Consider the following 15,052-nt stretch of genomic DNA (forward strand, 5'->3'; position numbering starts at 1 on the left):
GATAATATACAAGCCATGAAATAAAATTAAAAAAAAAAAAAAAAACAGAACAGTTTGGGTTTAGCAATGCAACTCTTGAAATCATTATCATTATTAGTAGTAGTAATAATAAATAAAGTACAAAATTCCACCAAATGTGAATCTAACATTTACCCATACAGTAATATGCTCATCCATTTCTTCATCAACACACTCATCACCATTAATGCGCTATTGCTTTAATATTAATGATAAATAGTTCTATTTTCAGATAAAATATCCTATATTGAAAAACATTGCGCAGTCACAGCTAAACAGCAGATTTTCATACAAGGATGGCGGCAGCCCTTTCACTGGCACTTTTTGGGATTTTTCTCTTCAGTTTGTTTTTCAGATTCAAGCAGCAACAAAATTAATATTTTTTTTCTGTTATATTCTTTGTATATATTTTCACCATATACTATTAAACCATTCAGACTATATTGAAACCTGAGAAAACATGCATTTTTAGAAAAGGTTGTGCTTTAAAATCCTTGCCTTCCTGTTAGGCTGTGAAAGGAAACAGAGGATAGATTCTGAGAGGTGGGATGAACAGAGAAATGAAGAAAAGAAAGATTCATCATAAAGCCCACAGTGAAACATGCCTCTTTATGGTCAACAGTATCAAATTCTTTAGTTCTACAAACCAGCAGCTATTTTGGACAGTCTGACTTGAAATTTTGAGGAAAATGGCTTTTATAGACAACCAGCAAATGTTATCTTAGTGCTTTCATGATCCATACTTTTAATTATTTATGCAACCAATAAGGCATGGTGGCTTCATGAACTGATTGTTACGTATTCATGGTTTCAGTAATGGAAATGTCTTGTAACACTTAAAGCGAGGCACTTGTTATGCTTAAGTCTACGAACTATTCTGGAAAAAGAACTGAAGAGAAACGCCAGAGATTCAAACTTAAAGATAGATACAAAGAGTTAAAGCGAAGGAACATGCGTCACAGATGATCATTATTAAGACCCATAGTGCAGTGTAGGAAACAGAGCATAAAAAACAAAAGCCAGAGTTCTTAGTGAGGATAGGAAACTATCTAAAGTACCGTTTTTTTGCCAGTGAGAGGGTTCCCTTTTTTTTTTTTTTTTTTTACAAGTGAGTGCAAAACAAAATAAAAAAGAAATCACCAACTAAAACCAAATTCACTTCATTGCAGTTTGTCCACTACATCACAGCATCGGGGGATCCGAGAAATTGCATTGAACGGAATGTAACCAAGATCCACAGCACCACATGAGATAGAGAGAGAGAGACATAGAGAGAAAGAGAGAAAGAGAGAGACGGAGAGCAGGCTCAGTAGCTCAGCCTTGGACAGTAAATATCGCACAGCCAGCTTGTGGAGATCAAACAGCAGGGCAAATTTTTTTTTTCTTTAACTTTAGTGTTCCAAAAAGTACAACTGCATGCAAAGCATTCCCACTTAAAATGATGCAAAAATGAGGTAATAGTTTTTTTCATAGTATTTTTGTGTTATTTCTAAATAAATAAATTATGATTCAGTCGCCCCGCCCCGGAAAACTATACAAAATTAAATACATACCCACAATATCTACAGTTAGTAATAAATTATGATTGTTAAATACTTAAGGCATCTCAACTGACAACACCCTGTGTAAACTATGAAAACTTCATCACAGATGACTCCACTACAGGAGGAGGCAGTGTCAACACTGGCAGTGCACAAGACAGGGAGAAGTAAGCCTGGTTTATTGAACCTTGGCCCATGAGGCTGGAGGAGTCTCTGCTGGACCAGGTCTCATGCTTTACTATCACAGTGCATAGGACAGTGAGGGTCCTAAAAGGAAAACTTGGGCCTGTGGAACGAAAATGACACAAAAACGAAGGAGTGAAAACCAGAGTTGGGACCAAGACTTGTTTTAACAGCCTGAATGTTTTCCTGCTGTCGTGTCGTCTCGTGTCTGTGTGCACTGTGAGAGGGAGGCTGCCTCCGTCGCACCACGTTCTACATGTTCTAGCAATACAGCATAGCAACCAGCATAGCAACCACAAGGGGAGGTCTGTCACACAAATACACAAGATCAATACGCAAGCTCCTCTCTCTGCTGAAACACTGCATGAATCTATATCTAAATATAAACCAACGCAAATGCAATACCAAGGAAAAACTTTTGTTGCTATATCTACTGTCACATGTGCTTGTTCTTTAGGCAATAAGGTAAACATCAAACAGAGGATCCCATCGTTGCCACCGGAGGGAACAGGATGAACACATGCTACAAGTCAGGGGAGCAGCCACTGACACAGTGCTCATTTTTTTCTTGTTTGTTTGTTAGTGTGGAGAAGATAGTCACAGCTCAGATTAACTAAGTCATGCACAGCCATCTCTGTAACTTTTTAAACTGAAGTAGCGCTACCAAAATCTAACAGATCAAGTCAACGATGAAACATGCATTTTTGCACACACTGTTCTGCCGCTGGCCTTGAGCCAGATGAAGATGCAGCTTCCTCCCACCTCACTCTGCAATGCATGATCGTTTCATTTCATTTTTTTTTTTTTTGGCTTTGTGTTGGACGAGCGCTCCAGTGACCATGCTATCAAACGTCTAGGTGTCGCCTTGAACCCTTGAATCACACACATTTGCACGTTTTGCACATCCACACAATTGTAGAGACACATTCTTAAAGTCACACACAGCAGGGCAGAGCACACACAAGTGAGCCCGCGCTTCAGGCTCAAGCTACACCGTGACAAAATGCATTTTGGTTAAAACACTTTCTACCTATTTTAAAAATTGAAACACACAACGACTCGGCAGTGAAAGATGCCTACTCACATGACATCAACCCAAGGTAAATGTACAACTGTATTGCAAAATGTCAAAGCTGCATGATAGAATTAAAACACTCAGCTAGCTGGCGCCTGCCCCCCAAGAAGGCGACGTTGCACCAGATTTCACTTATTGGTTACTGCTACTCTACTACGACCACAAATGATCTTTAGGTAAACATCAGAGCATTTAGTTTCTGTTAAGCTTTCTCGTGTGGCAGAATATTCATTTTGATTGAAGTGTGTTTGAAAAGAGAGAAATATATATATTTATATATATAGAAATAGTGAGAGATAAAAGAGAAAGTAGCTAGCTCAGTGTGGGGTTACATGTTTTCCACTCTCAGGACATTAAGTCATGGCTTTAGGGACATGCTACACAGCCCGGGGCTACCTACAGTACAACACCACAACAGCAACAACACCCCACTTACAACCAGCAAGCTACAAGTAAACCCTGTGTACATGAGTATGCGTGTGTGTGTGTGTGTGTGTTTGTGTGTCTTTTGCTTCCAGAGAGATGTGCTTCTATATAAAGAGAGTCCTTAGCGGCCTCTCGTGCAGTTAGTTATCCTGGCTTGGCTCAGTAAAGCGTGAGTCAGAAGAGTGGAGATGTCACATGAAGTCTGGAGACATTTGGCAAAGCACCCAACAAGGGGAGGGAGGTCCGGCAAGCCGGGGTGGAAGAAAGCAAGAACCACAAGAGGGTGACTGACAGAGAACTGGGTTGAATCTCATCAGCTGTCAGGGTTCAGCTGTGTTTCAATGTCAACTCGGCAGATTGGACACTTCCTGCTGGTGGCCAGCCACTGGTCCACGCAGCCCTGGTGGAAGAGGTGCATGCAGGGCAATCTCCTGCAGGACAGAGAGAAGAGGGACACAAGGTCAATGTTGACTTATACTGGCAAACATGGCTCTCCCAGTGCATAATTCTGTGTTTGCAAAGAGCTTCTGAAACCTGCAGGGAGTTAATTTTGTTCATGTAGAAGGGATTTCTGTCCAGTCATCAATCCTACATGTCTTTCAGACAGCTGGGAAACCAAATGCTGTAAACCAACCCCCCTTCCTCCAGTCAGTGCCCGACTTTAAAGGCATGTGTATGTGCATGTGCTGCTCTCAGTCTTTAGATGGATACTTTGATATATTTGGGAAACATGTTTATTGCCGTCCTGACAGACAGTGAGGTGATAAGATTGATACTACTCTCATTAATACGAGCAGCTGGTTTGCTTAGCACAAAGACAGGAATCAGGTGGAAACAGCTAATCTGGCTTTACACCTCTAGAGCTCACTAACCAGCATGATATGTTAAATTATAAACATTGCAGATTATGGGGGTATGATGCATTTCCTACCTGACGTCCTCTCCATCTTCCAGCATGGACAAACATATGGTGCATTTCTCATCCACATCTGTCTCCTCTTCCTCACCAATCTTCAGCTGCAGGGGCTTTCTCTGTTAGCAGGTTAAAAAGAGACAAACATAAAGTCAATAAAGCCCAATAAGAGTATTTTCAATAACTTGTGTATGTTACTAACATCTGGTAATCTCTGTGCCACCTTCTTGTATTTGTGTGGAAAGGTGAATCTCTCTATGGTTGTCTGAACGGCTCCTCTGCTGACACTTCCCAGCCTGTCCTCCAACTGCAACAACTCCTGAAGAAGACATGGACAAACAGATGAGAAAATACAAAGAGTACAACAAAGCAGGAGTCTACTAAATCCTGTAATTTGTAAAAAGCTCCAGTAGCGACTACATAGAACCTGAGGCAACTTTGTTTTGAGGTCCAGAACGGGGCAGTAGGTTCAAGTTACAACAGCTTCCTGGGTTTCATATCTTGGTGGATGGAAAGTGCAAATGACATGAAATGTATTTTGAAACATATTTACCTCGTAACTCTCTCGCACAGCAGTGGCGTGCCTTGAAGGATTTAGACTCTGCAGTGCCAACAGGTGCAGCTGGGGGTATGGGTAGTTTCTGATTTCATGCACAACCTAGCAAAACCAAATCATATTACAACAGCGTGAATCCTAAAGGACACATTTTAAATAATCCTATTATTTTAGACATGTTTTAAAAATAAAGAAAAGTGTGGTGGAAGGGTCTGTGTACAACGTACCACTTGTGCAGAGGATGTGTTCCTGGGGAAGTGGTGCATTCGAGGGGAGGCCAGGTAATGCTGATAGTGCTGCGGAAGCTGCTGGAGCTGGTACTGGTGGTGAGGGAGGCCGGCATCAATGCTGAGATCCCTGCAGGAAGATAGACAGATGACTAAATCAGTATTGTCACCCATCATGCTAAGCAATGTTACAAACAGAAGTATGGGTGCAGAGATAGGGTGATGGGTTCATGTCTCATCTCGGCTGGACTCTAATTAATTCCCCCGACAGTGACTCACCAGTCGGTGCCTTCGGCCAGGTATCGTGGCTGCTGTGTCATTGGCTGGGGTACATGGAGGGGAGGGGAATACTCATAGCCTGAACGCAGTCTATGAGGATTCAGGGGAATTCGCTCCTGTGTTCTTCTGCAGTAACACAAAGAATAGCAGTGTTTGGTTTTCTGTGTACATGCACAGTATCTGTATTTACACACTGCTGTAGTTTTACCTGGGGTGGGGGAGGATCCTGCGGTGCTGCGCTTCAAGAAGCTGCTGCTGGATGAGGTATTGCTGGTGTAAGGCCTGAGGTAGGAATGGAGGCCCCGGCACATCCTGAAACTGAGGGGGCGCAGGCAGGGCAGTGAGGGGCGGGTGGTGTGCCGGGGGCAGGTGGGTTGCCAGGCCTGTCTGTGGGGGCTGGCTGGCATGTCCTAGAGGGAACTCAGCTGAGATGGGCACCTGGGGAGCGCCCAGGTGAAAGTGTCGGCAGGAGGTAGCATGACTGTGCTGATGCCTGGTGAAGTGTGCTCCTGTGGGAAATAAATGCAAGTGATCAGGATGGAGCCAGACAAGCCTGTAATTACTTTCAGTTAAACAGACACTACAGAGAATGACAAACCAGTGACAAGTACATATTGACACATAAAACATGCAAAACATGGAGTTAATAAGACAAATTCATTCCTTCTAGATCACTCTCTGTCTCACACACACACACAAGTACATACACAAACATTCAAAAACCTACAGAGAACATAAAAATGGGACAGACCTGACACTGGAAGAGATAAGACAAGACAGACAAAACAGCAGATGGATTACACAGACAGTGAGACCCCTGTGGAGCACCACTAAACCCACTGACAGATTGCACCCCGGAGGCCTTCCTGTCCACTTGCCATTGTACAGCCAGCAGGATGGATGGATTTTCAGCCTGAGGTGTTTCCAAGAAGATCTACACCACCGAGAGTTGTCTGTGGTCCATTGCAAGTGAATTGAATAGATTTAGGTTCTGTATAATATGTGCTGTTTGGAAAAAAGCACATATTAAACTCCAGCCTTCTCGTTCACTATGAATCTGAAGTCACTGCAGCAGCAGTGAGGTGGACTCTAAAGATTTACTGCCTCCCTTTCTCCTCTCCCCCACCCTTCCTATTAGAGATGGAGGAGACGAGAAATTGTGTGGTAGTCCCACTGAATCACCTTGGTATCGACTTGCACAAAACAATCAATAGAAATTACTCTGAGTTCAGAGAGAGGAGGACGGGAAGGAGGGTGATGGGGGACAAACAGTTACCACTTCAACTTCCCATTACGGCATCCTATAGCTTTCTAAGCCAGGAGGCAGGTAGGTGGAAGGCAGGACTGTACCTAATGTATTTTCAAGTGATAAATATTGAAAGAATAATTGTATCATCTACTGTTGTGTCAGCTGTTCAGGCAGATCAAAGCTGGAGTTGTTTAGGTGGCATGTCTATGCTGGGAGGAGGAGTAAAATTACATGTTGCTGCATGCCTAATATTAGAAAGTGGGAGGATCTGGCTATTAGACTGAATAGTGATATATTTAGTATTTGTTGTTGAGAAATTAAACAATGCTGGTTCAATGAGCCGAAATCTAATTTACAGGCTGCTGATTCTATAATATTTTCAACAGCAAATGTGTAGTTTTAATGTAAAACACAAGACACGATACACAAGAGATGACCTCCTTTTATTACAACGGAGCAAACCTGGAGCATATCACCCCATTCCTGCTGAGCTGAAGAGGTCTCCCCGTGGATGTCGAGCTGGTGCTAAACTAAAGGCTAGGACATGGAGATACAAACCTTTTCTACCATCCGTCATCATGCGAAATGTCAACTCTATACTGAACAAAAGAGAGGAGCTGGAGGCATTGGTTAGGATCCAGAGAGAGTTTAGTGAGTGTAGCCTGATGTGTTTTACTGAGATCTGGTTGAATCAAAACACTGAAGACTCCTATGTGGATGTACCAAACTTCACCCAGCTGACAGAGATGCTCAGGCAAGTGAGCAGAAAAGGTGAAGGACTTGCTTTAATTGTAAACAAGAGATGGCGTAACCCTGGTCATATTACTGTCAAGGAGAGGATATGTTGTCAGGGCATTTAGCTCTTGGCAGTTGGTCTCAGACTGTATTATGTTTCCAGGGAATTCAGTCATATCATCGCAGTATTTGTTTACATTCAACCAAGAGCAACTGCTAATGTTGCATGTGAAGTCAACCTTACTGGATTTTCCCAGTTTGTCACCTGTCCTACCCGAAAAGGTAAAACACTCCGCAGGTGAGACTACTGCACAAAATGCACAGATTGAAATGTACTGTTGGGAGAAAAAGGGAAGAGCATGGACACTGACAGAAAGGTTGACTGTTTCAAAGATTACACCAACCTCTATAGGGACACTGTTATGTGCACAGTTTCCCAAATAACAACCCCCCAGCATACAAGTGAGATCAAGGCTATCCTTAACCAGAAAAAGGAGGCATTTAAAGACGCAGAAAGGTTCAAATATGTCCAACATGGGCTGAGGAGGAAATTCTAGCAGGCTAAGGAGGACTACAAAAATAAAACAGAGAGAAACCTACAACAGAACAACATCAGAGAAGTGTGGAGGGGAATTAACAACTTCACTGGCTACAAAAAACAAGAGAACAACCAGGCACCAGTTGGTGATGTGGACAGAGCCAATGAACCTAACAAGTTCTTTAACAGGTTTGATGCTTCTACAAATGCAGCCAGTCCACCCAAACCCATCATTCCTTCGCAATATCTAGTTATAAAGTTACAAAAACTGTGCCGTGGGAAGGAAGCAGGCCCAGATGGTGAATGTCCTAGTCTGCTGAAGGCCTGTGCTGCTTAATTCTGTGAGCCTTTACAGAGGATCTTCACCTCAGTCTACAATTGGAGAGGGTCCCAGCTCTTTGGAAAACATCTCGTATTGTTCCAATACCTAAAGTAAACTGCCCAGCTGAACTAGATCTGGCTCTCACATCCCACGTTATGAAGGTCCTGGGAACTGAGTGTTGCCACATTCAGACATATTCTTGTGATACTTCAATTGTGGCTTACATCAGGAATAGAAAGGAAGAAGAGCACAGAGGACTAATAAAATCCCTCAGAGTTCCAAAAACTGCCTTTTCGAAGGTCTAAACCCCCTCCTCATCCAGTCAGCATTTGTGGTGTGGACATTGAAGTGGTGCAAGCCTAGAAATATCTAAGTGTGCACCTGGACAATAAGTTGGACTGGTCACTTCACACAGATGTGCAGTATAAAAAGGGCAGAGACGTCTTTTCCTCCTAAAGCAGCTTAGGTCATTAGACATCTGCAGGAAGATGCTACAAATGTTTTACCAAACTACAGGTGCAATGTGCTGTTTTATGCTCCAGTTTGCTGGAGATTCAGCATAAAGCAAAAGGATGCAAGGCAGCTGGACAAACTGGTCCAAAAAAGCCTGCACAGTGACTGGAATGAGGTTGGACTGAGTAGAGGCTGTGGTGGAGAAACACACACTGAAAAGCAGAGACTATTCTCCAATAAACTGACCATCCCCTTCACAACATCCTGATAGACCAGAAAAGTAGCAGTGGTGGATGACTCACCTCACTGTGTTGCAGATACAGGAGATCCTTCATGCCCACAGCCATGAGGCTCTACAACACCCTAGCCAACAGCAGATGATTACTACTTTACTATCTTTATCTACAAGACTACCTGTATTTCCCTTTGGGGATTGATAAAGTCCATCATCTCTTATCTCATCTTATCTTATTTTATTTAACCCCCATAAAAAACTATTAACTGTTGTATTTACACTTCACTTTATGGGATGTAGTAAACAAATATTAATCACTGATGTTTAGTGGTTCTTGTGGTTTGAATATATTAAAATAGGACAGAGCTATGGTTTCTGTTTCCTCTTGATTCCAGTCTAAGTCACTGTGAGGTAACTAAATGCTGGTTGTATCTAACTCTCTATCATAAAGCAAGAAATATATTTACTACAACATTAAATTCATTTTTCTTCACCTTTTAATTGTTGCTGTTATAGTGCATCTGATTTATTGTTGCTTTGCTTTGTTGCACATAACCTCGAGACATGGGAAGGCAGCGAACCTTGAGAGCCCTGAGCAAACTGAAAACATTTGGCTGAATAAGTGGAGCAGAAATGGCAGAGTGGTGGGCTGCTTTGGTAAAAGACCCACTTTTGTATGAAGCTTGTGACCTGGTAAGACTTGACTATGTGAAGCTTGGGGTAAATATCAAATTATTTGTCTCTGGGCTCTGCTGACATTAATAATGACATATTGCAGAGCTTCCAGCAGCCCTGATGTTGTTATTGTTACGTCTCTGCCTTGACTTACAGACATAAAATGCCTGACTGGTGCAGAACAGACCCCCACCCATCCACACAGACTCCCATCTACCTCTTCTCACCCCTAAGCTGCTGCACAGCGAGCCCCTCCCCCACAGTGTAGCTGCGGCACAGTGTCCCAATGTGAGTGACAGCCTGTAAGCCCTGCCCACCTGCGACTGCAGCAGTCTGACATCGAACCTGTCTCTTCCTCACCCTCTTCTCCCCCTCTTGCTGCCATCACTGCAGCTTTACCATCAACTCATACAATCCTGTGGTCTAACTAGTCTGGTGGTCTTCCATCATGGGACACTCAGAGCTGCGTGTGTGCCGTTTCTCATTAAAACCTATCACCACACCGGCAGCATACTCACAATCATAGTTGAGGACTAATGAGTGAAATCAGCCTCTGTATTGTGCAGCAGGGCTGGAAATTTGCATACAAATGGCTCTAGATGGCACTTGCTCACACACCACTCACTGACCTTGATTCTCTACATCAGTAAAATAAGAAGAGAGCGGGTAAAACACTAAAGTGTCTTAATAATGTGGTGGTTACCAGTGCAGACACTGTGAAATAACATATGCATTACAGCTGCTGGTTTATTTAAAAGTCTGTTGCAGTAGTCGGTGGAGAAAGTTTCTCAGCCACACCTTGTGTTTGACTATTTCAGACACTGAGAACAGATGTAAGGCTCAAGTGGCTGGAATGTGGCAGCAAAGAGTCTCGGTCTTTAACACTCTTTAAACTTCTGAGTTTAGACCTTTTTGTTGTTATTAATAGTGGAAGGAACCAAGAGTGCAAATTAAAAACACATGAAGGCAAATGAGAGCTAAATAATGCTGTTACATATTGTATGAGATTACCACAATTTACTAACAACAATTATATTCCAAGACTTTCATTTCATTTTAGACTCCCTGCACTAAATAATTAATTAAAGAGGTATCTGCACTTGCACTTAATGTGAGCCTAATTGGGTTTAGTTATGCTGTTAAATGCCACAACATGGCTTAAGTAATTTACTCCATTAGAAATCTGCTGCTTTCTGTGATTTAAGGCGATTTGTATGAATGTGTCAAGAATTCTTCTGCTAATTAAAAAGAAAATAATCATATATTGGACTAAAGGTAAAGACAGATATAATGTGAAATAGTTAATAGTTATACTTAAAAGGAATAGTTATAGACAAATACGCAGTTGTTTTCTGGCAATGAGTCATATAAACTTTAATACCACTCCCCTGTCTGCAACACATCTTGTTTATTTAATTAGAGGTAGATGGACTTGTTCCCCCTCTTATGTTTTCCCTCCTTCTTCTATGCTAAGCTAACTAGCTGCAGCAGCTCCTAATTTATGGTACAGACAAAGTGTTGTTAAGACTTTCATCTAAGTCTCCACCAGAAAGCATATAAATAAATAATCTCATTTTCCAAACTGAAGGATTTCTTTAACAAAACAGTATTTTTGAAATTTATTACAGAAGTACTATAAGAAGTCTTAAAATGTCCTTGGCTGTTTAGATACCATTCAGTCAATACCTCAACGTAAGGTAATGTATTACATGAGATGATTCATAAGGCTGGTGACTCTCTATATTATTGTTAATGTCAATTAATGCCATAGAAAGTTGAACCAACAATGAGCTCAGTCTCCTCACTGTGAAGTCTGTAAGTTTTAAATCTGATTATAGCTTTTGTGGTTGTGCCATAGAGCTCCATTGTTGTTGAAAAACTATTTTAAAAACACTACACCGCTGCACCGGGCGACAGAAATATATAATGATAATACTTTTTTACAGTCTCTGAAATGGATTTCTACAAGACAGACGTGATGGGGGTTCTTAGCTTGAATACAGACATGACAGTGAGTAGACACAATTCATTTGGTTTGTTTACAGTGATAAAAACATAGAAAATCACCGACCTTATGCTTTACTTATATAACCTTCTAATATCTTTGAATGTAAAAGGCCATACAGTGTTTAAAGACAATGCTTACACTGTGTGAAACTGCTGACTTGTTGTCCCAACAACTTTGTTCCTTGTTATTTTGTTTGCTGGATAATTCAAAATTTAAAATTTCTCTTTGACATTTTCTGTACTGACTTGACGTGTGGAGACCTCAAAACATGAAATTACATATTCCATGAAGGAGAGTTTTATAAATATCGCCCAAAGTGGTTCCAATGTTAAGTCAACACCAATGAACACCAATGAGTGACTGTGAGAGAGGCTGTGTTTTGTTTTAGAAACAACAGTGCATGGACCAGGAGGGAATGACAGCGTGTAACATTACGTATCAATGCTGGTGTGTTTCGCTATCAACATGCTGGATTCATTGTGATGGATAGAAAATTTGGTTGCTCGTACTCCAAAATAAGCAGAGCAGCAACTTGAAGAAACTCTGTCAAAGACAGCTGAGGAATGAGAGCACATATAGAGTGAGGGGACCGCCTCAGTGACAGCACAGTGTGGAGGGAGGAGGGGAGGAACACATGGAAATCAGCAAAAAGCACACTGAAGGTTAGGAAGAAAACTACAGTCTTTATTGGAAAATATTAGTATGTGTGGCACTGTGTGATAATAGTAATAATAAGAGTAATATATCCTACATAATCATAATAATACCATGCAAATAAAGACCAAAGGCAAGGCCCGACCATGCTCTCTGTAGGGTTAACAGAACAGAAGCAGCATCCAATGAGTAGATGTGTATGCTTACAGCACATTTCAGTACAGCAGGGACATCTCTACACAAAGATTACATTGGAATCTGCTGTTCAATGTGGAAAAACAAAAGTATAAAATGACCATGCATTAGGTTCTAATACAAAAACATAAGGTAGAAAACCACAACCAAAGAATAAAAGACATTTTGATTCTAAAAGGAGTTCTACAGCAGTGCAGGATATACACATCCCTGTAAAATGGATAGCATTCTGGAGGTGTCTGAGGAACGGCTTGAGAGGGGGCTGTGCATGATAGTGGGATTTTTTTTTTTTTTTTTTTTTTAAATAGCAAGGAGACTTAGACCTGAGTCTCGCCAATTTATTGTGACTGACTGAATCAATTGCAGGAACAAAGGCTTTCACACATGGACAGGATTGTGCTGTTTGGAAGCCACTAAAACAGGTGCAGTGGACCATCAACGGTGAAAATAACACCACACAAATTAGCAGTGATTTAAGTACTGCAGGTACTGGTCAATTGGTGAATGCTAGGTGATCATACAAGTGCTTTTTTTAAGAAGGAGAAAAGCTGGTACAATGCACCTTTGCAAATAGGGGGATGGAGACAATCAAAGAGTTCGATCAAGCCTGGCTGTAATCGAATCGAGGGAGGATCAAAATGTATCCACTTTACAGAAATTTACAGCAGAATGTAGCCTATCCACACTGAATGGGAGAATCACAATGACCGTCTGTAGTAAAGTCTAATGCTACAATGGGTTATTCACTAAAGAGCAACATGACAGTTTAAATAAAGACAAACTGTTTTCTACAGAAGGTGTTATTCTTTAGTCTGTTACACAGAAGGATACGGTATGAGTGGGAACTCGGTTTTAATGCCAATGTCGTCTTCAGATGGAAAGAGGAAATGAGGAAGAAGGGGTTCACAATACAGCTAGATGCAGAGAACAGGCAGAGGCTACGGCAGACAGCAGCAGATGATCGTTAGCTACACAATGGAGGGGGACAAAGGTCTGAGAAATGCGGAATGTAGAGCCAGCCTCGATACTATGGAACAGGAAAAAAGAACACAAATAAAAGCACAATGAAATCATTGGTGCTACTGCATGTAGTTTTAACAATGCACGTCAATGTATTAATAGCCTACTACTATTATTATTACATAATCAACACAGATAGCCTACTGCAATGGAGGAGGATGATGTTATTGTTATTATGCCCAAATCGCCTTCATGCTCTTCACTGCTGGAGCACCTGCAGCGCAATTTGCAGGATTCAAAATGCCACCATTTTACAGCCTATATAGTGAAGCCAGACAGCCTCTAATGTGAGGTCCGGACATTATACTACCTGCCGTCAGTGGAAGAAGTGATAGTTTAATATAACTCGTGGGGATTTGGGTAAAATGAGCGCAGGAAATCACAGACTCGATGCCAGCTGCGCACAAAGGGACAAACCACCCTTGTCGCGTTGTCATGTCCAAATACAGCTGCCTGCTTGGCCAAATTAAAGACTAATTCAGGCAGAGCTGTGGGTATTATTAGCCAGAGCTGTGCTAGCTGTTTTTTTTTTTTAAGCTCCTGTTATTGTCCGTGAAGGAGCTGCTGCACAAAATATCTGCAAGCGCACGTAAACAGCGCGCAGTGAAAGACGAACCAGACGGCACCGCGTTAGCACAGCTGAGGGAAAGAAAAGCGGGGCTGCCATTTGACAGCTGCGGCTCCCGGTGCTGGTCACAGGCCCACAACCATCCTGAGACACATACATCCACGGCTGGTGTTAGATTGGATGCGGTCCGCCGCATTTTAACGGGTTTAATTGACGCGACGCTACAGTTAGCAGCGCGGCTAACGTTACCTACGCTGGCTGGCGATTTTGCTAGCAGGTGTCAGCTCTGTTTACATCATTTGAGGACGTTTGGAAGAAGAAACGCAGAGAAATGTGTTAGGGTTAGGATAAGAAAACATGTAGCTAGTCATACCTCTATTTCTAACTGAGCCGAAGACCGGGAGAACCAGATATCCAACATGTACTAACACCATCCTGGGTCCTTCTTTGTTGTGTGGGCAGCCAGCGAGACAGATGGTCCATGGAAATGATCCCCTCCAGTCCCCTGCACATTCAAACGGACAGGCTGCGCTGCCTGCGCACACACACCCGGCCGACCAATCACTGAACCCCGCAGACCGGGACCCTGCAGCTCTGGCATCCGGATGCACCAATAGGACCAGCACCGGGGCGGGGACGTGTGTGTGTGTGTGTGTGTGTGTGTGTGTGTGTGTGTGTGTGTGTGTGTGTGTGTTTTGGTGACGACTGATCCACCAGCTCAGATTAAGAACTTGGTAGCTCCTGGCACACGTTTATCTGTCCACTAAAAAATCACATTTTGGACTTAAGTGGAAAAGAAAACTTTCAACTTTTACTCCCCCTCAAACCTGCAAAGAAAAACTTTGGTACTAAATTCTCTTCATATGTATAATATGATGTATCTCACAGGTGTGGAGAATATAGAATTTAAACAATATCAATGTATTTTACATTTTACATGTTTTTATGGGAAAGATATAAAGGACAATATAACAATAGTGCATCAGCATGCACAGCCAAGCAAACACAATCAGTGCTCAGAAACAATAAGCCTGGTTATGGCAGCAGTATCTAAGGTCCATATTTCATCATTTGTCTGAATCCTGCTTTGTCAATGGTTCAAATTGGCATCATGTCTTATGGCTCAGCCTTTCAACACAATATTGACAATATGACAAAATTCCTATCATGGGAAGGAATTAT

The 15,052-nt window shown here is 42.1% G+C and overlaps 1 protein-coding gene across 1 annotated transcript; it reads right to left on the reverse strand.

The window, feature by feature from the left end:
* Positions 1–58: 58 nt before the first annotated feature.
* Positions 59–14,523, reverse strand: rnf165a (ring finger protein 165a). Its single transcript, XM_026355988.1, has 8 exons — positions 14,244–14,523; positions 5,427–5,727; positions 5,219–5,344; positions 4,940–5,069; positions 4,710–4,814; positions 4,380–4,475; positions 4,175–4,275; positions 59–3,674 (listed from the first exon to the last, which is right to left on the reverse strand). The coding sequence occupies exons 1-8, from the start codon at positions 14,302–14,304 to the stop codon at positions 3,557–3,559; spliced, it is 1,038 nt and encodes a 345-aa protein (XP_026211773.1). The 5' UTR covers positions 14,305–14,523; the 3' UTR covers positions 59–3,556.
* Between the last annotated feature and the right edge of the window lie 529 nt (positions 14,524–15,052).

Source organism: Anabas testudineus, chromosome 12, assembly GCF_900324465.2.
Source record: "Anabas testudineus chromosome 12, fAnaTes1.2, whole genome shotgun sequence".
Lineage (NCBI taxonomy): Eukaryota > Metazoa > Chordata > Actinopteri > Anabantiformes > Anabantidae > Anabas > Anabas testudineus.